General features: G+C 36.5%; 1 protein-coding gene across 3 annotated transcripts in view; it reads right to left on the bottom strand.

Moving 5' to 3' along the window:
• Positions 1 to 26,792, bottom strand: part of CDH4 (cadherin 4) — a 1,236,924-nt gene that overhangs the window by 200,840 nt on the left and 1,009,292 nt on the right. For all 3 annotated transcript variants that reach the window (XM_074288750.1, XM_074288748.1, XM_074288749.1), the window contains one exon: positions 18,791 to 18,935. In XM_074288750.1, coding sequence (XP_074144851.1) covers positions 18,791 to 18,935 — 145 coding nt within the window. The remainder of the gene's footprint in view (positions 1 to 18,790; positions 18,936 to 26,792) is intronic.

Raw genomic sequence — 26,792 nt, 5'->3', positions numbered from 1 at the left:
CTTGGTAACTCACACTGAAAAGTCAAAGGAACAAGCTAGTTTTGAGTTAGTCATCTGAGAATTAAAAAGTCTGAGTTCAACTCTATATTGTATATTTACTAATTATTAGAAGGATTTTGGATAAGTTAAACTCTCTGTGCTTCCATTTCTTCATGTGTAAAAGGAAGATAATAATAGCTGCAATATTCTCACAGGTTTCTTGTAAGAATAGTACCTTATTATTCTTAAAAGCTTTAAATAAATGTTATTATTATTATAACCTTTATAATCTTTTGTTTTCCTGAGGAAGTAGGACTTTATCATGCATGCTATATGTATTTATTTGCTGAATTAAAAATATTTTTAAAAGTCAGAGATTTTACATGTTAAATTCCAGGACCTACACTAGTAAGTTCCATTTGATGATAAATTAAATTAGCCAAATGGTGACAATTTCTCTCAGGAATCCAAAGGGATTAGTGTGTGCAGGCAATGATAACCTGATTACTGCACATTAGATCTTCATTAACCTATAAGTTGAGTTCATCTATCACCCATGATAGAATTAATGGATGGCATTTTAAAGCTGATCTACCATTAAAAAGCCCTAATGCACTTCTAAGTCACAGTTGAAATCCCTTCCATCCAATTCCATTTTAACCTTACAAACATTTATGAAGTGCCTACTATGGGTAAAGCATTGTGTTAGGTACCATGAAGAAAACAGATATACATAAAAAAACAGTTCATGATTCAAAGAGCTCATAGGCTAAGAAAGGCCTATAACACAGAACAGAACTAAAGAAACTAAGAGAAGTACACAGTGATAGGATTTAAGAGGAAAGAGAAGTCCTAATCAGCTTCTTCAGGGAGAAGGAAGGGAAATAGAGGTTTCTTGGAAGTGGCACTGGCTTTTGAGCATGTTAGTGTTCTGATGAGCATTCTCTTTATTAGGGAGCCACGTAGGATGTGGTTATTTGACAGAGATGGATGAGAGGGAAACAGAAAAGGGAATGGTGGCTGCTTGGAATCACTGAAAATATGGTAACATATTCCTTGCTGGCCAGGAGATAAACATGGTCTAGAAAAAACTTGAAGCATCAGAGAGACTAGAGTTAGGACCTCGAGCTAATGACTTATAGGTAGTGTATGGGGGACAGTGGAAATAATACTGGCTTTGGAGCCAGAGGATTTAAGTTTGAATCTTTGATTAGCCCATTAGTACTTTGTGACATTGATCAAGTCACCTCATCGATCTAAGCCTCAGTTTCCTCACCTGAAAAATAATAAGATTGGACTTGATGACCTTGAGGTCCCTTTCAATTCAAAATCTGTGTTCTTCTGACAGCTTTGGGCTTCTGTGTAATGAGGGAACTGCATTAGATGATTTCTAGAGTCCTTTTCTAGGTTTTGAGAGATCTTGATTCTATGAAAGACTGAACTATCTGACAAACAAGGAGGAGCTGTGAAGGAGATTTAAATCTTAAATCCTAAAATGATAGAACTGGAAGGGATAAGAATCTAATGATAGAGCTGATATTAGTACATAGATTTCCCTATTTCTGATCTAGATCCTTTTTGATTTCGCCTCAGACCTTCTAGAAATACATTGTTTTATGAACAACAACAATATTTATAATATACATATACATGTATGTGGGTATATATAATCATCCCATGAAGATATGCATATATATTTATATTCATAACAACATCCCATGTTTATATATATTTATATATATAAGCACACATATTTACATAACAGACAAACACAATATACACCTCTAAACTATATCCCAATTGACTCAGAGAATCCAAGTATTTCAGGTTCAAAATACTCCTTTAATAGGAAGTTAGTAACATAATTATCTCATAGCAAAAACATTTAGTAAGACAGCATCACATGAATAATAGAAATATCTTTCCCTTCAAAATATGGAGCATATTTCTACAAAGATATGCGAATCCATGAAAAGAGTGAGCACATACACATAGTGGCTATTATATATGGTTGTAGATATTTAGGGAATACATGCGGTCAAAGCAAGTCATATTATTGACCCTGATATGCTCATTTTGTACTCCTATGCCAGTCATTCAACTGGACTCTCTGGGCTTACTCTTTTTCACAGCTCAACTTGTATTGCTTCTTATACTGCTTATTAATCTGAAAAGTCCTTAGCGGTAAAGGGTATGGGTCAACTGAGGATTTTTACTTCAACTGTATCCCATCTGTTGGATGCAGAAACTTTTAGGTTAGAAAGGTTATCTAACTCACCTATCCATACCTGAACAGGAACTTTTTATAAATACCCCCAATAATTGCTCACTCTTCTGAGGTTTAAAATCTTCCAGTGAGGGGACCTTACTATTTCTTTTTAATAGATCAAATATTTATATAATACCTAGTGTATATATAAAGTACTCTTATAGGGGCCGAGGAAGATAAAAGAAAATGAATAGAACTCATCATTTCATGAATTAGTCCATTCTATTTTTGAACAGATGTAATTATTGAGATATTTTTCTTCATATGGAGCTGAAAGCTACCTGCAGAATTTCCTTCCATTGATCTTAATTATGCCCACTGGGGCTAAGTGGAATAAGGATACTTTCTCTTCTACATGATAGCCCTTCAGGTACTTGAAGATAACCATCATGTCCTCTCTAAGTATTCTATGTACTAAACACCTCCAGATCCTTCAGATGATCCTTCCTTGACATGTTTTCACATTCTTCTCTAGCTTGTTTTCTTCTAGTTATATCCCAGCTTATCAATGTCCTTAAAATGTGGTGCCCTGAATGAGACACATCAAACATATGGCCTAAGCAGAGCGGAGAAAAATGAAACTATTATTGCCTTCTTTGTGGATACTATTAATGCTTATTTTAATGCAATCTAAGATCCAACAATTTTTAGCTGCCATGCAAAGCATTTTGATTTATACTGAGCTTATAGTCCACTAAAATCCCTAGGCATTTTTAAGTCTTTCTGCATGAATTTTAGTTTTTGAACACAAGTGGAGTATTTTACATTTATCCCTATTAGATAAAGTCAATGGATAATGACTAGGTGTAGAATTGAATAGAAGGAAACAAATGGATTGAATCTCATTTGGGAAATTAGTGACCACAAGAGTTTCCCTGAAATAAAACTATTTTTAATACCAATATCTTTTTGTGATGTCATATGATATGGACAAAAATCATATAAGAGGCTTTGGATGGTTGTAATATGTTCTGCTGGGTAAACACATCGATGGTATTATGTCTTATTGCATTCAGTGCTTTGTTTCAGATTGCTGAAAACTTTTTGAATCTTATTTTGCCATCACACACACACGCACACACATACACATACATACACTACTTCCTTTAACCTATCATCCTTAAATTATCTGGCTTCCTCCAAGATTCAGGAAAAATACTGCTTCTAATGGGTTCTTTCTCAGTCCTTATAGCCATTGGTGGTTTCTCTTCTGAGGTTACTCTTCTATCTACTCTATTTTAATCTTGTATGTATAGTTAAACATTTCCTTCCTTATTAGGAAATACACTTCTTTATGACAAGGAGTATTTTGTTTTTTTATCCCCATGCTTAACACAGTACCTGTCACAGAATATACACATAAGGAAAACTTGTTGATTAATTAATACTACCTGCAGATTTGATAAGCATAGCATCTATGATTTCATCCAAGTCACTGAAGAGATTGTTGACCTGAATAGGACCCAAAGACAGATTTTCAAGGCATTCTAATAAACATCTCTCTACAATTCACAGTGGTATATTCATCATTCATAGCATGCCAGAAAGAGTTATCTTCTCATTACAAAATGATAATTTGTTTGAGTATATTGATATACAGATAGAAGAAACAAGACATTAATTGGAAGAATCATGCCTGGTCATTGAATTTTGTGAAACAACAATTTAAAAATACTTCGAAACATGATTTCTGTAATTAAAAATAAAATCCTTGATTTAACATTTCACACAGACTATGTAGCACAGTCCTTTTCTATGCTGAGAAGTATCCTGTATGTTCTTGAATGACCAGCATATGTTACAGAACCATTAAAGGTTGGTTAACCTTTGCAATCTAATTTTGACCTACAAGCTACTTAATTTAATCATCCCCCCATAGAAAAGGATTGAATCATTAGAAGCCAGCTTGTAGCAGTAGCTATATTACATCAGATCTTCATTAACCCAAGCTAATAATGGCTGTGGACTAATGGAACTTTCTTCTCTCTCCCCCCCTTCTTTCCTGTTTCTCAAATGAGAAACTGCCCATTCAATACCCTTTAGTATATGGGGGTTGGATGGGGAGCAGGGAGGGATAATGAGGGCGGTGTAAACTCAATTTTTAATTGGGCCTCAATTTAATCAGCCTTTAAGACATAAAATTCCTAGGTTGAACACTACCCCAGGTCTTCAAAAAGAAAAGAGAACAAGCAAAAGAAAGGGAGAAAGAGAGAGGAAGATGTATTGAAGAAAGGAGAGTGAAAGAGATAGAGAAAAGATGAGAAGGAAGTAGAGAAGGAAGGAAGGAGTGAGAGACATATATATATATATATATATATATATATATATATATATATATATATAAAGAGAGAGAGAGAGAGAGAGAGAGAGAGAGAGAGAGAGAGAGAGAGAGAGAGAGAGAGAGAGAGAGAGAGAGAGAGAGAGAGAGAGAAGAGGAGAGGGGGAGGGGGAGGGAGGAGGGGGGAGGGGGGAGGAGAGGAGGGAGTGAGAAAGAGACATACACAGATAGAGACAGAGAGAGAGGAAGACACAGAAAGACAGAGACAGCAATAGAGACAGATATACACAGAGATAGAAACAGAGACAGACAGTCGGAGAAAGAGACAAGAGATAGACATAGAGAGAAACTATCATGTTTATAGGTAACAGGATTGGGGGTGGGGGACAAGGTTACATTCTTTGGTTCAGGAATCAAGGGTGTGTATGTGTACTGGTTCCTGCCTCCTCTTGGTGCTGCCCAGGTATTACTAGTTTCCATGCTGACTCTCTTCTCAGGAAGTGGGGGAATATTGGACTTGACAAGGGCCTTGCACTGCAAATAATTCTTAAAGCACAGCTCTTGCCAATCCTAGGCTCCTGCAAGCTCCCAAGAACATGAAAAGAGGAAGAGGAGCAGCAGCTCATGGCTCCTTGTCCCTCCCTCCTTTCCACAGGGAGCGTGGGTGCTTACTTGCTAGGAGCAAGGATAGCCTTAGTAGCTAGCTTCATAAACCAAAAGGGCCATCAAGGCCTATGGAGAAAAAAAAAAAGTGCTAATATTAAGCAACCTTCTTTCACTCATCCTAGGAGCCTGGATTTTCAATTTTTGTTTTTCACTTCTTTTTAAAAAGCAACACAGAAAAGCAAACAATGGGATTTTAAGGCCTAAAAACAGCAGCCTGTTCAAATTATAAAATGAATCTAGTGAATTTAGCATTGGATTCTAATTTTGATTCTGAACCCCAGTTCAGACATTTATTGTTATGTGACCTTAAATAAGTACCTTTACTGCTTTAAACCTCAGTTTCTTCATCTGCAAAAATTGTGACAATGCCAGAAGTTACTTCATACAGGTGATGTAGGATCAAATGAAATGTAAAATGATATGTAAAGGATTTTGCAAACCCTAAGGCAGTTTATATTATCATCATTATTTTCTGTATATGAATAAAATAATTTCTTTGATGTGGAAAGTACAAACATTAAACCAGAAGTCTGACATTGCTACTAGCCTGATATAAACTCTTATCACCTGAACCTTAGACTCTTACAATTGCTACAGCTTGGTCTTGCTGCCTCAAGTTTCTCCTTACTCCAATTTATCCTCCACAGCTGTCAGTCATCTTCCTAAGGTACAGATTTATGTCTCAGGTTTATGTCACCCCCTACTCAATTAGTTCCAGTAGCTCCTTACCGTCTTTGGGATCAAATATAATATCATCTTATGTTCAAAGCCTTCACAACATCCCCTGACCAGTAGCTTTCTAATTTTCTTATATCTTACTCCCTTAGTATGTTCTCTGTGAATCTAGGGACACTAGCCTTCTTCTGTTCCTCTCACAAGAAACGTCGTCTCCAGATTCAGGGCATTTTTCATTAGCTGTCCCTCATTCCTGGATTGCCTTCCCTCTTTATCTCTACCTCTACTGCTTTCCTTCAAATTTTAGTTTTTTAAAAAAATTCCATCTTTTCTAATAAACCTTTCCTAATCTCAATTCTAGCATTTTATTTGTATATGGTTATTCACATATTACCTGCCCCATTACACTGTGAGCCTTTTGGGGACAGAGACTATCTTCTGGTCTCCTCAGTTCTTAGCACAGTGTCTAGAACTCAGTTTGGAGTTTAATTAATGCTTATTGTTTGGATGACTTAGTAAGGAAGTATGGCCTCTAATTCCGTCTCCACTATTTGTGAGTCCAGGCAAATTATTTTTTCTATGAGCTTTAGTTTCACATTTTAGAAATAGGAATAATGATAGATCTCCCATGCTTACTGCATAGGATTGACATGAGGATCAAATGAAATAATAATTATGAAAGCACTTTGGAAACAGTAAAGCATTATTCAGAGTGTTGTTTGATGGGCTTATGTTGGGATCATTGGATTCCCTAGGACTTGTGACCTGGCATTGGAGGACTTCGGTGGAAGTAGGGTGCCAGCCCCACGTTGGGCGCCAAATGCTGGAACTCTATCTTCCCAGAAATCAGCAGGAGTCAAGATCACTAAATGTCTTTATTCTAGATCTTTACCGTCGCCTCCAACGCCAGGTCACGAGTGCGAGTGAGCGTGAGTTCCACCACCCAAGTTTCTCTTACTCCTCCCACACAAGTCACTTCCCCCTCTTTGTCCCACCAATCAAGTCAGCACAGAACAGCTGGGGAGGGTCAACCTTCAAACAAGTTAATAGGGAACCATCCAATTGGCAATTAGTCTCACGTGCTTCATTATCCAAGTGCATTGATCAGTTCTAGCCCTTTACATCCTTAAGCCATGTGCTTAACGCAATGAAGAGTAGGGAGAAGCCAGAGAAGCAAGAGGACCATTCCTGATCTCCTTGTTTTCTCCACTACTTTTTCTTTTCCTTTGCCTTTCTTTATCTGTTCTTAAGGGTGTTTCTCAGATATCCATCAAGTATTATAGAAATTTATCTTTTCCCTAGAATTCTGAAAAGTGGACACAAAATTCCAAGCAGCAAAACTAAAGATTCCAAACCTTACTTTACATTGTAACCAGTTGTGTATGCTGGTAAATGTTTAACAACTAGTCCAAAATTAAAAAAAACAAAAACAAAAACCCAGCTTGGGACACCTTTAAGTTTAATTTGCATTATTAGCATTTTCTCCATTATTTAAGTTTAGAAGTCAATTAAATTTTTAATCAAGTCCTGATGTAGATTCATCAGTTTCTGGAGGTGTAAATATTGACATTTTTGAGAATTTAACAATCGACTTTGAGACCTTTCCAGTTGGCTTCAGCATCCTCCTGGACCGGTCTCATATATCCAGCAAGTTAACCTCAGAGGAGAGAAGAAAGAACAACTAAAGAACGAATTTGGACTCTTTTCAAAAGTGGATGGACAATTGTATGGAGGATCCGGTTCGATTAAATTCCACATGCATTAAATTTGTACCTACTATGTACCAGACAATGTGAAAGACACTGGGGATTCAGAGATAAATAAATATAGTCCCGAACACTTACATTCTACTAGGGTTGGGGGATCAAGACAACAGGAAACAAGCTAAATAAATACAAAACTACACTAAACACACTCTCTCTCTCTCTCTCTCTCTCTCTCTCTCTCTCTCTCTCTCTCTCTCTCTCTCTCTCTCTTCTCTCTTTCACAAAGCAATTTCTAGGTGAGAGAAAGAATTAATGAAATTTGGATGGATGAAGCATGCTGTAATGGAAAAGGTGTTAGATTTGGATTCATCTCTTTTATGCTGTCCAAGAGGCTTGTCCAAAGTCACATCATTCTTCCCTAATGTCTCAAGTGTTCAAAGCTGGGTTTGTCTGTTGATTGGTCATTGAGGTTCTAAATTTAAATATCACCCTAATTACTTTCTGCTGGTGTGGTCTGGTGCAGGTGCTTGACTGACCACTTGGATTTTAAGCTTGTTACATCTAAAATAAGAGATTTGGACTGTCTGGCCTCTTCAGGTTACTTCTATTTCTTAAATCTGATATTTTTATTTAATCAGAATGTGAGACTGAATACAGCATTTTAACTGCATAACCAACATGATAGTCATACAGAAAGGAAGAGTTTGACAAAACTGTGGTCTTCAAGTCCAAAGGATCGCAGCAGATAATTATATCAAAGGATATACTGCATGGAATAGTGATCTCCAAATTTGTTTATTTATTTTTACTATATACCCTAGTCAGTTGAAAAATTTAAGCATATGTCACAAATACATAGAAATAACTATATTTACTTATTTATAAATTATATACATATGCTACTGCACTAATGATTATATATGTAATAAAACTAAAGCAAAAATGTAAATTGAAAAAGGATGAAACATGATTGCTTTTTGAGTCAATAGAGAGCCAGTGACATTTATTTAGTAGGAAAATGGCATGGACAAACATACATTTAAGGAAATTCTTTTTGGATTGTAATGAGGAGGGGCTTGAGATAGGAAGAAGCTATATAAGAGAGGTGATAAAAGACCTAAACTAGGGAGTTCATGTAAGTAGAGAGAAAGGGACAGATGTGAGAAATGTTGTGGGGACAGAAAAAAGTTTTGGCAGTTGATTAGATATGTGAGGGAACTGAGAATAAGTGGCCAAGGATAACAAGACTAAAACCTTGGTTCTGAACCTGGATTATTATAAGGCATGGATTTGGAGGGAAAAGTAATTTTTTGAGATCTGCAAAGCAGATCTAGCTCATTCATGTCTGTGAATCTCTATCTCCTCTGGGACTCACTGTACCTCCAAAATAGTCACAGTACCTTTCCAAGGGGTTCATCCAAAAATGGAACTTTTCTTTTCAAATATAACCACAATATCCTTTTTACTTGTTATGGTCCTCCCCCATTTTTTCTTTTAACAATATCTTATTAATATCTTCTATTTTAACATCACCATCATTTCTAAATATTTTCCTTCTCTCTCTCTCTCCTTATCAGTGAGACCTTCCTTGTAATCATACAACAAAAAGAAAACAGTTCAGCAGAATAAAGCAAGAGATCAATCAAGTCTGACAGTATATGCAATATTCCACACCCATATTCTTCCTACCTCTGCACAAAGGAAGCCTTCCCCATTTTTACCAGGTAAGATTGTCTCTTCTTGGATTAATTAAATATATGTCTGAGTTGATGAGTAGTTTGTTTCTTGAAGCCTGTTGGAAAAGCCTATCCATGCTGATTGTGTTCTCTCAGCTCAACTATTTAACTAGCTATGTGATTTAGATGATTTCTGAGATTCCTTCCAATTCTAAGAGCCATGAACCTCTTTCTTGGGACAGGCAGAAAAGTTCCCTGAACATCTGCTTCGGAATTCTAGGGATCAAGCCAAAGACATCATCTTCTTGGCAGAAGCCATGTGTAACACAACCAGTGACATGGTACCCTTTCAAACAATAAGTTGAGCTCTTCATGAAGTCAAAGGAACAGACTGTTCAACAGGTTGCATCCTGAGTTCTATCCTGAGCTAAATTTATTACTCTGCAGGCAATGAATTGGAAGAATTTATTACAGAACACGGACCCATAGATTTTGACAGATAAAGAAGCACCATCAGGCCTCTTTCTGGGCATACTTTCCTGATTTACAAGGCTGTGCCAATGACACAGGAGGTATTCCATCAGATATTATACATTTTCTTCCCAACATCTGTTCCCTCTTTTTCAGGCTCTTGGTGCTATTTACATTTGTTTTCATTTATTTGCTGAGACCTAGTGGTGAGACACACATACGTATTCTATAAAGGAAAACTGCGTGGGATGTACCCGGATGGTATGTAAAAGATGTTAGAAACACACAATCTGTTGCACAAGGTACACCTCTCTGGGCCCTTCAGACATTAAATCCAAGGACCATTGTTAAAACTCAGTGAGTTTGGTCAGCTTAGTCTCTCACCAGGACACCCAGATGGGATAGAAAATCATTATGTAACACTTTTCTCTCATGGAAACACACACACACACACACACACACACACACAAACACACACACACAACCTACATTTTAATAGGATAAAATGTGCATAACAAACTGCATATCTGTGAAGGCAAATAAGAATTAGAACTGTTGTCATTGTTAGCTTGTTTTTTCTTTGATTGCTTTCTTTATTTAGAATATTTTTAATTGAAAAGGGGGAGAATATGTGTTTTTTAGACGCTCTGATTTTATGCCTAGAGAGCAACTGAATTGATGTCTTCTATTCAGAGAATGAAGGATATTCATTGCCATTAACACAAAAGCTGTGGGTATTATTATTCTTATCATGTATTTGCCTAATTCCAAAAATACCCAGAGGTTTCCAAATAAACCACCTTTTTTTGGAATTTGGCAAGAAAACATCTGATTAATTATCTTTTTTTCCTCCCTATTTTTCATGTAGATCTTAGGTGGACTGTTTAAATGGGTTGCCAGAAATTCACATGAAAATTAGTAGGAAAAATTATCCAGCTATGCTGCCTGTACCATGTCAAAAAGTTGGGCTATTTGGAAATTTCTGCATGTCTTGGACCATGGGAAATACAAATATTAACAAAATGATGCATACAGCCTAAATAATTTCAGTTTTGGTGCTGCCTTATTTGTATTTGCATCTCCAGAATTTATCATAATAACTGGAATATAGTAATATATTAAAATAGCATCAGTATATATAGTAGAATAGTATATATATATATATATATATATTACCAAATAATATATATAGTAGAATATAGTACGCTCTTAAACAAATACCTTACCATCCTAACATCCTCCCTCCCTCCCTCCTTCCGTTCCTTCCTCCTTTCTTTTCTCCTCTCTCCCTTTTTCTTTCCTTCCATATAATCTACCTTTATCTATCTATCTATCTAGTTTATAAACCAGAATAACCAAGAATTTCTGCCCCCTCTGTCTATTAGTGTCCACTGCTCCACATCTATTAGTGTCAATTGTGGTGGTGGGCAGGAAGACATTTATTATCAAAGTTCAAGGAACAAAAGCAAGGTCTGGAGAGTCACTTAATTTTGATAATGTCAGTAGCCCAATGAAGTCTGATTTCAAATATATTATAGATTGTTAATGGTTTATTCATCAAATCCAACTCAATGAACAACTATTCAGTGCAAATATGTGCAAGGAACAATGTAAAATAAAAGAGTTAAAAATTAGTTAATATGCATAGAAGAAAAAGACTGTACAGTGAGTCAGATGCAAGTACTAAGTGCTTAGGGATGCAAAAGTAAAAGTGAAACTGGCTCTGCCCTTAAGGAGCTTCCATTCTGATGGGAACATAACACTTGCACATATAGGTATATGAATACAAAACCAAAAAGATTAGAAATAAATTTTTATCAATGTATATTGAGTTGAATTGATTATGGGTAAGTCACTTGGCATCTCTGATTCTCACTTTGCTTATCTGTAAGATGAGAAGGTTGGACTTGGAAATCATTAAGGTTCCTTCCAGCTCTGAATTCCACAGAAGTAGACAGTAAAGTACAGCACACATTGCCCTCTGGGCCTGGAAAACTTCACACCTGAAAGGAAGCACATTCTCTAGGCCTTCACCTTAAGCCGTTCTTTCCCCCTGAAGAAAAATAGTATGTCTGCCAACCTATGAAGTGGAAAATCCTGTCATTTCATTTTCTCCCCTGCTTCAGATTTTTGTCCCCTGTCAGCACTCCCTCCGTCACTTAGCTGGGAATGTTGCTTCCAGTACATGATGCTAAGCATCTCTTTATTAATTGTGTTAACAGGTAAAGGGGGAAAAGGGAACAGAGAAATCTAAGACTCAGTTCTTCCTATGAATTCATGTACAAATGCTACTATGTGCCTTAAAGGATTAATTTCACAAGCCTTAAATTGCAATTTAATTTGAAAACTAATTCAGCCCCATAATTGGCTTTCTGCTCAAATCACTGAGGCTAAAGATTTAAATTCTTAATATTTAGATGACTTTCAAGTATCTGGCCCCATCTGTGCATTAGTCCATGGTATTAATCTCTCAAGGGGATCTGTGCTGGCATAGAAATAAAAAATAAATATACAGGCCATACTAATAGAATAATCTACTTAGGAAAAAAGCTCTGTATTATATAGATGAAGGTTTCTTTAACTTCATTTCTAGCATGTAGATTTCACCTCCTAGCTATTTAATTTTTTAAAATAACATTAATTCCAAAATTCATAATATAGGCACTAATACATTTATGCAGGGTTAGAAAAAGCAGTGAATTTTAATTATAACATTTTTCACTTTAAAAGTATCAATAAGGATAGTCCTCTCCATCCCCCTTTGGGAGACTCATCCATGATTGCAAGAGATTGTCCTGTGTTTCCTTTTATTGTATGGAAGTAATGACAATTCTGATCCTTAGCCAGAGAATACTATTGAGAATTAAATGAAATCAGAGTGGGTCCAGAAGGGTGAGTCATTTATTTAAAAGTTACTTCAGAGCTGTTTTCCAGGCTCTGAGAATTACTATGTATGGACTTGAAGGTAATGTAGCAGGTCAGTATTTGGTGAAGTCAGTGGGAGTAGGTGAGGGATGGTTATGTTCAGGTAGGATAAGACAAGGAAACACCTTTGTTCAATGTTCAGGTGCTGTTTAGATCAATGGGCCTGAGTTTCCATAGATCTTCAGGAGATTGTTCTAATTCATGGTAGACAGAATGCTTTGATTTCTCCTCATAACTTATCTAAATCCTACTCCTTTATCAATGACAAGGTGAAGTCCCATCTCTTCCACTCAGTCTTTTCCCCCAGTTACTTCATCTCTCATTGATTTCTCCTTTATTCTGAAGTCTTACAGCACTATCTACATGACTTTATACATGCATGTGTGTATCCATTTCTATGTATACACATATAGACATATATACATATGTTGGTAGTGGGGTAGTGTAATAAAGCATTGATTCTGGAGTTAGGAGGGCCTGAATTCAAATTCAGCCTCAGATATTTATTAACTATGTGACCCTAGGCAAGCCACTTAACTCTGCTTGCCTCAGTTTCTACCTTTCTAAAATGAGCTAGAGAAGGAAATGTCAAACTGCTCTAGATCTTTGCTAAGAAAAACTCCAAAGAGTCATTCTTTTGGCTTCTGATGGTTCAGAGTGAGTATAAGTAGCAATTATTTCTGTTTTGGCCAAAATTCCTGAAGTCTTCCTCTTCTAGACCGGATTTTTTTTAGTAGTTTGCTTTCTTTTAAACCTAGATTACATCACTAAATTGGCATTGTCTCAGACAAAATGAGACCTGGGAAAAATCTTAGTTTAACAAAGTCAAGGTATCTTGACCTTACTGTATCTAAGTCCATCTCTAGTCATCCTGATCTATATCTTGCCACTGGACTAAGATGATTCCTAAGGAAAAAGTGAGATTGATGACTGCATAGCCCTCCCTCACTTAAAACCAATTCACTTGCAAGTCAAGATATTTTCCTGATATCATGGTCCAAGAACAAACAAAAACAATAGCAGCAAAGAACTTTGCTGATTAAGGCTGTCTGGGAGCATGGGGAGTCCCAGCACTGGAGTATAGCTGCATCTTTTCAAATTTAGCTCCGTTCATGGAGAGGCCAAGTTCAAAGAAGCAGAACATAATTCACGGGGAATAAAATATATTCTTTTAAGATACACTCTCTAACAGGAGCACATTAGACTGGAAAGCCAGCAACCAAACCAAGAGAAAAAGAAAAGCTTTTGCTCTATAGGAAAAAAAAAAGACAAAAAGCAAAATCCACAAAACAATATATTTCAGTGAGGGATGTCTATTTCCCAGGACAGGTTTTCAACTGAAGGTCTCCTCAAATCCCACATGATGATAACTTAAGGATCTGTTCTTCTGAACTGACAGAGCTATCTCTAATGGGGATTTATAAAATGGTGTGTGTGTGTGTGTGTGTGTGTGTGTGTGTGTGTGAGAGAGAGAGAGAGAGAGAGAGAGAGAGAGAGAGAGAGAGAGAGAGAGACAGAGAGAGAGAGAGACAGAGAGAGACAGACAGAGAGAGAGAGAGAGAGAGAGAGAGAGAGAGAGAGAGAGAGAGAGAGAGAGACAGAGAGAGACAGAGAGAGAGAGAGAGAGATGGAGAGAAAGATGGACAGTCTTTCTTTTCCTCTTTGTATTCCCATGATTAAGCACAATGCTTTGCACATGGGAAAGAACAACAGATTTTTTTTCCTTTCATTAAGTCATTCATTCACTTGTATATTGAGAGTCTATTATGTACAGAGCATAGACAAAGTGAGGAGAAGATTTGTAACAGAATCTATATCAAGGAGTTTATAGTCAAATTGTCATCAAGAATTTAAATGCCTATTATGTGTCAGGCACTTTATTAAAACTATGGGTATGAAGATAGACAAAAACAGTGTCTAACTTCAAGAAGCTCATAGTCCAAAGTAAGAGAGAATATACAAATAACTAGGTACATACTATACACATACACAAATGACTAGATATGTATATATGTAGGTGTGTATATATGTATATATAATGTACTTTGTTGTGTGTATATATATATATATATAAAATATGCATTATATATTATACATTATATATAATATGCATTATATACACACATTATACATACATACATACACACACATATATGTATAGCCAAATGCAGCTACATAGTGCACAGAGCACTGGGCCTGGAGTCAGGAAGACTTATCTTTCTGAGTTCAAAATCTGACCTCAGACCACTTTTTAACTGTGTGACTCTGATCAAGTCACTTAATCTGGTTTGCCTCAGTTTCCTCATTTGTAAAATCTAAAGAAGGAAACAGTGAACCATTTCTGTATCTTTATCAAGAAAACCCCAAATAGAGTCCCAGAGAGTCAGACTGAATAATGACAACATTAATTCTCAACAGTGAAGAAAGTGGTAAGATCTAGCATGTCCTAAACACAGTAGCATTATAGGATCACAGATTTAGAATTTGAAGTGGTCTTAGAGGTCATTAGTTCAACACTTCATTTAAAGAAGTAAAATTTAAAAAAAAAAAAAGAAAAACTTTTCCAATCACTTAGGTAGTAAATAGCAGACGTAGGATTTGAATCTTGTGTGCCTTTGATTCCAGATCTAATCCACTGTCCCATTTTACCTACTCATGGTTCCATGTAATTAATTTAGACTATCTAAGGGCAGCAATTTTCTTTGCTTCAGAGGTAATAATCTCCTGCTGATTTTAAGGGTCTGGTCACATGTATAATTAATCAGTCTCCAGGGTCTTTCTTTAGGTAGTGATTACCAAGGGCACCTTCACTAGGGCAAACATTCAGTTGAAGGTGAACTGTCCGTGACAAATATGGCACTAATAATCTAACATGTACTTTGAGTTTGGGTTTCTAGTACTGAGAATGAGCAGCCCTGAACAACTGTCATTCCTTTATCTCAACTGAAAAAAAGGTTTTTATTAAAGAAGGAAAGAAAAGATTTCAATGGAGGAAAATAAAAAAAGATTTGGGAAAACCTCTATTGGAGTCTGGGCTAAGGGGAAACCTTGGGGTGAACTTGGGGTACGAAGCTAATATGTGTTGTGTGGATAGGTTTAACTCCTTTAATTATATTACATTTTTTGGAAAAAAAGACTTGTCTTGCTGAATCAATATTTAATATATATTTCCATTTGTTTTCTGAAAGAATATGTCTTAAACCCTTCATTAGCCCATCAATCTAAGGAATAATGATTAATTCTGGCTGCAGCTTTCCCTCAATTCACAAAGACTCAGCATAGCACCCTTCTATTACTATAATTTTCTGATGTAAAAGAAGAAATTGAAATAGTAAAAGTATTTCTAGTTTTGGGGAGTCTCCTGCTTAGGTAATTGGATTCCATTCTCAATTGTGACTTTATTTTCCCTGAATAAAGCTTGGCCTGGGATGGTAAGAGTAGGTTAAACAGAAACATGGTTTAACTTCACGACAATATTTTAAAGGACACAGCCTTATAATTACTCGTGGAGGACTAATATCAGAAATACAGATTTCCATGTTCCTTGGGGAAGGAGGAGTTGAAAGGCAAAGAATTGGCATGTTAATGTAAATATAGGCCTTTAAGAGAAAAGTGATGGTGTGGGAAAAGAAGGGCAACAATCACAAGGCCATGGGAAATGTGATGTTTTTGGTATAGGAAACATGCCCTACATTTAACCTGCTTCCAAGGCAGAAAGCATTCAGGGCTAAGCCCCAAAGCACCCCTCCTTCTTGTACATTCTGTACTCTTGAGGAGGAGACCCGATGCTGATTTTCCAGCTTAAAGGCTTATCTGGATTTTTGTTGAGGAGATGCTGCAATTTGCTGCTTTTGTTATCCTAATGAGAAAAGCTAGTTAAACATTTGGGAAGACTTTCCATATCGATTGGTTTTAGAAGATGTGGGAAATTAGATTTGTTATGGAAACAACACCCAAAACACAAGTACTTTCAAACCTCACTGCTGGCTCTGCCTGCATCACTACTTACTGCCACACTAGAGTCACTGCTGGCTGCTGTGTTCGTGCAACCACCCCTGCCAAAGGACTCCTTAAAGGAGATGACTGTCAGAAAGGATCAGTCAGCCTCCCCGTTTCTACCTTGCCAGCCCTCTCCTATATTTTTCTTTCTCCAAAGGAGAGGTAAGAAGAAGGTTCTAGGAGAAATCATGTTACATTTTGTCCTTTTCTGTGCTAGGGTCGTGCAATCCTGAAAGACAATCAGTAAAGAATGCAATTCACCTTGTTGAAAATAGCAGCCCTTGGAGACCATTCTATGACAACTACCTCAGGCAGTGAGAAAGTAATGATGAATGGTTGCTGACACCAACCTAAAGCCAGTCACCAGTTAACCCCTCCATCAGGCAAAGCAACGCGAGAAAAATCTCCTCTGAAAGTAAGTGGATAACAAGAAGGATCACAGGACTGATATATTTTAATAGTACTATTACCCAGCTTCCTAAAAGCATTTCCCTTAATCTCTAAATAGTTTTTTAGTAATCTCTGGTTAGGATCTATTGTACACAGATTACTTTTGTTCAATCTTTTTTATAGTTGTGTCCTACTTTTCATGACTCCATTTGGACTTCACTTAGCAAAGATCCTGGAGTGATTTGCCCTTTTCTTCTCCAGGCCGTTTTACAGATGAAAAAAATGAGGCAAGACAGTGACTTGCCCGGGGTCACACTGTTAGTTAAGTGTCTGAGGTCAGATTTGAACTTGTGAAGATGATTTTTCCCAACCATAGATTTAGTGCTCTCTGCACACTATGGTTCTGCCTAGCTGATACTGACTGTTACACATTTTACTTTTTTTGTTTGCCTGCCAGGCTTCTATTATCACTGAAACTCACATTTCCACAGTTTTTGCTTATTCACTTTAAGCAAGCCTCTTCCCCTAGATGGTTTTATTTTCTATCTGTAAAATGGCATGGGTAGCCTTAAACAGGCAATGGCTTCCCTTTCACCAGAGGTCTAAACGGACATTGGCTGGGGGATGTTATAATGGGAATTCTATTTTGATGTTGGTTGGATTAGATAGCTTCAGAGGGTCCTTCCCAAATTTAATATTTGGAGAATCTCTGATTCTGTGAAAAAAGTTCTCTGGACCAGACCAGGGATTTTATCCTTTTTTGTGTCATAAACATCTTTTATAGTCTGGCAAAGAAGCCTATGGAGCCCTTCTCAGAAGAATGTTTATAAAGGATAAAACTAAAATACACAGGATTGTTATATTGAACTAGTCATCAAATATTTTTAATAAAGGCAAATTCATGAACTCTAGGTTAAGAACCTCTGAATTAAATGATCTTTAAGGTTTCCTCTGGCTCTGATAGTCTAAAATTTGGACTAAATCCAAGCATAGTGCTATTTGCTAACTATTAAGAATACTTCAATTGTTTTCCTTTCTCCACACCAAACTTACCTTGGATTTTATAACTAGTTCTTATCATAACCAGTGATATCATTTATATAGCATTTTATGGTTTGCAAAGCACTCCATATATCTTGTCTGATTTGATTTTCCCAACAACCCTTGGAAATAGATATTATTGTTGTCCCCATTTTACAGATGAGGAAACTGAGGCTGGGAGAGGTCATGTGACAGTAAGGGTCTGAGGTAAGATTCAAACTCAGATATTCTGACTACAAATCCAGAATTTTATCCTGAACTAACTTCTATTCTATTTCTAGATTTTTTGGGTCAATTATTTAGGTAGACTTCAATAAACTTCACTTAGGGGCTCAAGATATGATGCAACTCTTTTTTAAAATCATTGAACATATAATGGATTGTTATTTCAGGCACGGGTTGTGATTGACGTTGTTAGAAGAAATTTCTGCTTTGAAGAAGTCAGAGAGCTAATAAACTGTTGGGGCAAATGTGATGTCCCAACAAAGCTTTCAAAAAATGAGGCAAAGGAGGAAGTGAATTTATCAACTGCTCCTTGAAAATGCCACACTATCATTGTATTCATAGGAGGTCAGGTTGAGTTTCAGGCAGAGATGAGGACTCTATTTTTTATATGTAAGATGCATTGTGGGACTACTGGCAGGGAAAATCAGAAGTGGCCCATTGTTGGACATTGTTTTTACTAAAACTCCAAAGGTATGGCACAGTACTCTACCTGGTTTGGAACCCTCATCCACAGATCCATTGTAGACTTGGTTTATAAATTCTGGCCTGTTGTCATTCATATCAATCACATAGATGTAGAGATCAATAGGATTCTCCACCTTGTTTCCATTCATGTCCACTGCATGGGCTCTAAGCTGAGAAAATAAAAGCAAAATAACAAACAGAAAACAGAAACAACACATGGTCAGAATTTGAATTTGGTTGATGCTTCCAATAGTTCTGAGGGCTACTGTTACATAACAGAGAAAAAAAAAGGATATAGTTTTCATCAGAAGTCTATTTGTACTACTTCCCAATGAGATGACGTCTTTTTAATTTTTTTTTAAAGAAATGAAGATGATGACTGTCTGGGTGTTAAGGTGGGCTTACTTCCAAACATTCTCGAGCTCCCTAACATGTGCAATCAATATTCACTGGGGAAAAAAAGTAAGAAAACATTTCAGTAACCTTAAAGAACAAGCTTCTGATCTATATCACGTGTTCCATATAGAAATTCCCAGGTGCTCTTGAAATATGTCATGACCAAGAGAACACCTCACCCTGGTCCCTCAGTCTTTGTACAGGAAATATGCCTGAGATCACAGAGAAGGACTTACAAGGTGTTTTCAAAATGCAGATAGAATTGACTTTATGGAGCAGAATTATCATCACCCATATCCTTCAGTGTTCTCTATGCCCCAAACTCCAGGTAATTCATAGCACAGATTAGCACAAAAGAGTGCTCAAGAAATATATAAACAAATATGATAAGGGAACACCAAAGAAAAAACTCACCCAGAAACCTTGGACCTGAACTGATCTGCCACAAAGAAGTTTTCCCTAACATTGTATTTTTCTTTTTTCCTCTGATAATGAAATCTGCAAGTAAAGGATAATGTGCCAACCTATAATAAGCAGTGGTCAAAGATGTGTATGTATTTTTCCTGCTACCTGCAGGCAGCCCTAGAGTAGGAAGGAGGTCAGTGTTCTCATTAGGATTATTGGCAGCAGCTGTTGTTAGCCTGCCCCCATGGTTCAAGAGTCCTGTATATAATATTTTGGTGACAAGGATAGCAGTGTCTTCCCATCCCAGGGATAAAACCACCATGAAAATTCCTTATTGCACTCTTTAAAGGTGAAATTTTCCTCTCTGCTATTAATATAGGGAGGTTGGGGAACATTTCACACCTATCATAGAGTCCTCTGTGATGCTGAAAGTTGAAACATATTAGAGCCTAGTAAAGTCAGAATATTCCCATTGCAGGATCTGCTGGGTATTTGAAAATTGATTTGTGCCATTTCTGTTTACATTTATCTAATGTCTCAAATGGGCAAATGCCTCTATAGTAACAGAACATCTGAGCTTTTTATTTAAAATGTCTCTTCTTCTGATATCTCAAGAAAGAGAAATTCTTACCAGGTAATAGTAGAGACCAAAGCTCTGTCTCCTTAAATGAAAGGATGACCACAGTCTATTAAAATGAATGAGTAGAGTGACAATCCCTCTGGGATAACAAGCTGAAGGCAAGAATTGGAAGGCTTTAGAGGACAGAGGAGGTAGCTCTGTTCATCTGATGCAAGACTACATTTGTAAGTTTTTCCCTTTTCAAATCTACTTACTTCCATTTGTCCTGTTTGCCTTTAAGAATTGAACACAAGGAAAACGCCAAAATAAAAGTGTAGAGCATGTGCCAACTTTCTGGGATTGATGCTCAAAATAGCATTCAGATCTGGGGGGATTTAGTTGATAAGTAGGAAATAGAATAAAAGAACAGAGGGTGGGCATATGATTTGCTGACAGGGCTTCTTGTAAAGAGGGTCACAGAAGCAAATAATGTCAGAACAGGAAGACACCAAAGAATGTCAGAGCTTAAAGAAGTCTTAGACCATAGAGCTATAGAATTTCAGAGTTGGAAAGGAATTAAGAACATAGCACACAGAATGTCAGAATTAGCTTTGCCCAGGTACCACCTCCTTTAGGAATTGTTTTCTAGTCCCCATGGCTACTAACATTTTCCCCTTTCTATCCCCTCTGCATTTATATTATGTATTTGATTTATACGTGAGATTCCCTCATTAAAATATAAGATTGCTGAGGGCAGGTACTTTGATATGTTTTTCTGCGTATTGTTTAGTGCTCTGCATAGGGGATAGTCTATAATAAGTGATTAATAAATGTTTGTTGATGGGTTGATTCATCTAGGCCCCATGTTTTATACAGGATAAAACTGAAGTACATTAGTTATAAAACTAATTTGTGGTAGAGTTGGGATTAGAATTCAGGTTTTTCAAATCCTTGTCTTCCCATGCTACCATTCTGCCTCATGATTATGGGCAGGGGATTGGCTGACATTATTTAGTCCAAACTGATCATTAAAATCCCTTCTAAAATGCCTTCCCATTTTAGGATTTTATTATTCTATGACCCTGGGAAAGTGGTTAGAACCAAAATGAAGGGAAGGCCTTTAGGGAATAGAACTTTGAAGCACAGAGTGTCTAGGGATTGGGAGCTGGTGCATATTGACTGTGAAGAGCTGGATCCAGCTGGTTCCAAGTGAATTCTTCCTATTATCCAATCTCTTAGCATAGCTCTCATTACTGCTGCTTCATGTACCTCCGAAAGGAAGGCATTTATACATGATGGCTGCTGAACGAAAAATGAAAGTGCTAATTGTATTCATATTGGCTCCAGTGTTTTGGTTTGCTTCAGACAGCAGTGAATGGAATTTTACCCCTTAATTTGTGTTTTTAAGAAGAATTTCAAGGCTTACTTGACAAAAAATAGAGGAAAAAAGGAGAGGGGAAAGCCATGTGTGTTGTGCAACAAACCAAATTGACACTGATTCCTAGGAAAATTGCAAAGTACAACACAACATGAGATTGTGTAAAAGTCCAAGTTTGGGCTAAGTTCTTATATTAAGAACAAACCTAAAATGTTGTGTTGTGATACTAAAGCTCCCAGCATCCATCCAGTTGCCAGTCACTGTGAACTATCTGCATCTCATCCTCCACTCAGCTAAGAGCCACAGAGCTATCCTTCATTATGTCAGATGGAGAAAGTCAATAACTTTACAAGTCAAAGGTCAGGTTGAGTTTTGAAAAAAAAAGTAATTCTGGACTAAAATTAAAGTTATTATCTTCAAACTAAGGTGGTATTGGGTGCTTCCTGATCTATCTTTAGGTGCAGAAACTACTTCATTCAGAGATAACATGTTATGTGAATCACATAGTTATTTAACCTTCAGGTTTGCCTTCTATCCTGCCCCATCTCACCGCCAGAAAAAAAAAATTAATCAAATTTGATAGTTTTTGTTTGAAACTTTCAGGAGTAGCTCTCCAGTAAATCTTGATCAGCTCATGCCATGCACCAAACTTGTAGCCCTGGGCACTCAGCTTGGTTAAAGTGGTTAAAAATTTTCAATAACTTAAATGTTACCCAGTTTGTATAAATGTGGGATTCAGGGAAGCAGTTTCCCTATTCATATGAAGAGGGAGATTTTTATTTTTATTTTTACTGGGGGGGTGCTTTTTAGCTTTGAATGGAAAATGCCTCCACTTAAGTTGTTCTCCAGCCTGACAATGGCTGTGTCAATGGATTTCTACCTTTGGCAATTGTGATTAAGTTGGGGAGGCTTTCAGTACAAGTCTGGTGATGGCCTAAGTGGTCTACTAAGTGTAGACAGGCTCATCACCATATTTACCCTGTAAAAGTGAAATTTTTTGTGACTGTAACAAGTCATGTAAATAGCCATGAAAACTATTTGCAAAGGAGGCTTTGAAAGATAGTGATCTGCTCTAGTGAAGATAATCTCTGAATCAAGGAAATCATGGACCCATAAAATATTAAAGGAAAAATGGAAGTTTATATATTTTGAAAAAAAATGATAACTGTGATGGATCTTGAATCAGAGGGCCCAGGTTCAAATCTTGGCTCTGTCACCTATTATTTGATCATGAACAAAGCATCTAACATCTTGGGATCATGTGCAAAATGAGAAAGTTGAATTAGATGGCCTCTAGCTTCTTTCAAATAGAAAGCTTTGTTCCAATATGAATCTTTTGATTGATAAGACAATTCAGAGAAACATTCACAAAGTTCTCCCTTTTTTGGTTGTTTCCTTTTGCTATAGGGTGAAGAAATATATCTTAAGCAATTCTTTCATACATGTCTATATGCACAATTATTTTGTGTATAAACACATTTCACCTTACAGAACACTTGGGATCCTGAAAAGTTATTCCTAGATTAACCATTTAGAAATCTTATCCTATTTTAAAGATACTAAGAGAAAATTATTTAATTTAACTCAAGAAACATTTACTTAGTATATACTTATCTAGTGGAAAGTATTGTTGTGGGCGTTAGGAATTCAAATATAAGAATAAAACATCTTAATTCTCAAAGAGTTTACATTCCACTGGAATTTAAAGGATAACCCTTTGGTAAAGTGGGAGCAAACTTTGAAAGGACAGTACCCCACCATCTCATGATTTGTCTATTTGTCTGTTGAATTTTTTTTTGGGGGGGGTTGCTTAAACTGAAGCAGGAATAAATGTTTTTACTGTAAAAAATATTTCTGTTCTTACTGTGGTAAGTCATCTGGCTTCCTTCCTGGCCCTCAACATTCCAGCTAGGGCCAGTTAAGTCCTGACAATAGCCATAGCTTTCTCCCAGGCCTTTTGACCACTCATCCTATTGGAAAGAGAAAATATAAAGATCCCACAGCATTTAGTCAGCTGTTTTACCAGTCAAATTCTGACCTTTTACCCTGTAACAATTGCTAATTGAGAGTGGGAACTGTTTCAAGCTTTGTATCCTCAAACTGTAATACTGTAACTTATACATAGATGACATTTAATAAATTCTGATTGATTAATCAATTAGTTTTGACATGTTCTTTGTGACTTAGTTTGGACTTAGTCTGGTAACTGGTCCTGAAATTGGAACTGTTCTCTAACCAAAGTCCTTTTCTGTACTGTTGCCCAACTCCTGATAGTCCTTAGTTTTTCACATGTAAGATTAGGGATTTAAATTAGATAATACCTAAAATCCATTCTGTGATCTCTTGATTTGGTCCCCAAGTCTCCTAAAAACTGGAACTTTGCCATGTCTCTTAGTCTTGGTATTTGATGCCTGTTAAGGACCATGCCTAAGTGTGAAGAAGCAAGTCAATTCTCCGAAAGCCCCCACCGCTGTAAATTATAACACACTTGAGGGAAATGAAAATCAGCTTTTACTGATGCAGATGTTGCTTGTGAATTGAGAATGAAACAAATTGGAGGCAAGAGGAAAGAGAAGAGAGGTCAGAGAATGAAACTTCCTCTCAGTCTCCTTATAACATCACCATTTTCTGACATGAAGGAATCTATTTTGCTGGTCAGAATTAGATCCCCAGCAGCCACTAGCAGGTGGTTCCCATAACAGATATCCATTTCCTCATGGTGACTCTCTTGTCTTCTTGGATTTCTACCTCATAAGTAATGGTAAAAAACAGTGCTGTCTAAAGACAAAAAATGGATGAGTTGGCCACTGTCTACAGTCAAATTCAGAGGCTCTTTGGCCCTCTCTTTCATATCAATAAAAAAGTTTGTATACTGATGATATAGTTTCAAAAACATCCAGTTGGCACCCTACATATAACAGAGGAATTCCTAAGCACCTATGTGACAGGCAAAGAGAATAAACAGAAAAACAGAGAGAGTGTTTGGAAAGAATAGCCAGAATGGCATTCCTCTGTCCAATGATAGTCATTTGGTTTTGGAACCGGTTATATTAAAAATTCCTTGTCTATGAATAAGTTGAGAAGTGGCTGCCAGAGGTGATGTCTTCTGGGAGTGAGACTTCAAGAAAAATGAGTTTTTCCTGGAAAGGTAGCAATTCTAAATGAATACTAGTTAGTAGATTTGAAACAATAATGAGAATTATTTAAGTGGATGATGATCCTGACTTCTCAGTGTCCCTCCTATATCTTTAAAAATAATCAAGGTTCTAAACTAGGATTGGAGTTTTATGTAAAATCAAAGAATTTAAAAGGTAGAGAGATCTTAGAGACCATCCAGCTTGATCCCTTTATTTTGCTGATAAGGAAACTAAGGATTATAGAGACTAAGTACATTGACCAAGGCCACATAGCTACTAAGCAACAGAGCTGGAATTAAAATTCAAGTTGTCAGAGTGAAATCTAGGGTTCATTCTACTACTATACACCATCTCAGGTGGCTAAAGATCATTGTCCATGACATTTTTAAATTCTATCTAGATAGAAATACCATGATAATAAAAAGTACTTGAGTTTGTTTCCAAGAGAAGAAAAGAGATCAGGTCTGTTGTACAGATGGGAAAAAAGAGATATTTTGAGATTCTCTAATCCTTCTTTTTTCATAGATTCCTATAATCTTTGTAGTCCATAAGAACATCCATGTTAAAAAACAAACAAAAACAAAAAACCAAAAAACAAACAAACAAACAAACAAACAAAAAAACCAAAAACTTTGCCCACTTTCCTCAGCTGCCTATTGTCAAAATGATAAAATGCAAATTCTTTGGCTGGACATTTAAAATCCTTCAAAATATGTTGTTGATCTACCGCTCCAATCTTATTTCATGTTATAACTTTTGCATTTCAGTTAAGCTTCTTTACCAGTGATTCTTCTGACTTGACAGTTAGGTCTTGATTTGATATATTATTATTGTACACGGGCCATCTCCTATGTCTGTAATCTACTCTCCCTTCATTTCTATCCATTAAAAGCCTTTGTTTCCTTAAAAGTTCACAGCTCATACAGCACTTCAATTCAACAAATACTTATTAGGCACCTTATTGTGCAAACTACTGAACTACATACCAGGAATACAAAGAAAGAAGCTAGAAACAACTTCTTCTGAAAGACCTTATATTGTCCTGGGAGATGCAAATAAACTGATATATAAAAAGGAATTTAAGATGAGAGAGAGTGCTAAAAAGTAGGAGGCAAAAGGGAGAAAGTGATACATAAATCTAGTCTTAAATCTAGTTATTTAAATCTAAGTATTTAAAAAAGAAAAATGAGGAGGGAGGGCATAGGAATGGGGGTCAGCCTGTACAAAGACATGAAGATAGGATATCAATTATCATGTATCAGAAACAGCAAATAGCCTAATTCAGATAGAATGCAGAGTGCATGAAATGGAGAAATGTGCAAATAAATCTGGCAAAGTATATTGGAGTCAGGATATGAAGGCTTGAAATGTGAAGCTAAGGAAATTGTATTTTCTTTTAGAGTCAATAGGAGGCCACTGAATATTATAGGACAAGAAAGCAATGCTTGGTTATATGTGGGTTTTAGGAATCTTACTTAGATAGTAGAGCAAGATTACAGTTGTAAAAAAGATGGAATGGGGAGGGGTGAGACTGGAAGTTGAGAAATTAATTAGTAAACTGATAAAAATTCCTATATAGGTGATGAAAGTCCCAATTATGGTGATGGCAATGTGAGAAGGAAAAGATGCGAATAATTTTATAGAGATATAGTACATTAGACTTGGCAAATGATTGGTATTAGAGGCATGTGAGAAAGGTCCAGGGTAACCTCAAATTGAAAACTTAGATAAGTGTTAAGATTTAAATAGAATAGAGGAGTTTGAAAGGGGAGGCAGTATGGATAGTGTTTTCAACATATTGAATTGAGGTACTTTGGGGAACTCTATGTGGAGATATCTAATATCTCTATAAAGCTTTCCCTGAACTCTCTCTTTGAAAGGAACTTCTCACACAAGAAATATCACCTCCTCCCTCTCCCAGCCCTTTCTTCTGATTGGTTCTTCCCATATCTTTGAAGGAAAATACCCAGGCCATACATGTCTGCATTTCTATGCCTTCTTATTTATACCACTATGTGATTTCTCAACATGTGTCTTTAGAGTACCTTCTCTCACACCCCATTATTAGCTTCCTTGTATTTGTGTTCTCCCATTAGAATATAAGCTCTTTGAGAATAGGCACTGTCTTTGTTCTTGATTATTTTTGTATTCT

Source organism: Sminthopsis crassicaudata, chromosome 2 (genome assembly GCF_048593235.1).
Source record: "Sminthopsis crassicaudata isolate SCR6 chromosome 2, ASM4859323v1, whole genome shotgun sequence".
NCBI classification, from domain to species: domain Eukaryota; kingdom Metazoa; phylum Chordata; class Mammalia; order Dasyuromorphia; family Dasyuridae; genus Sminthopsis; species Sminthopsis crassicaudata.
This window is presented reverse-complemented; position numbering and strand designations above follow the sequence as displayed.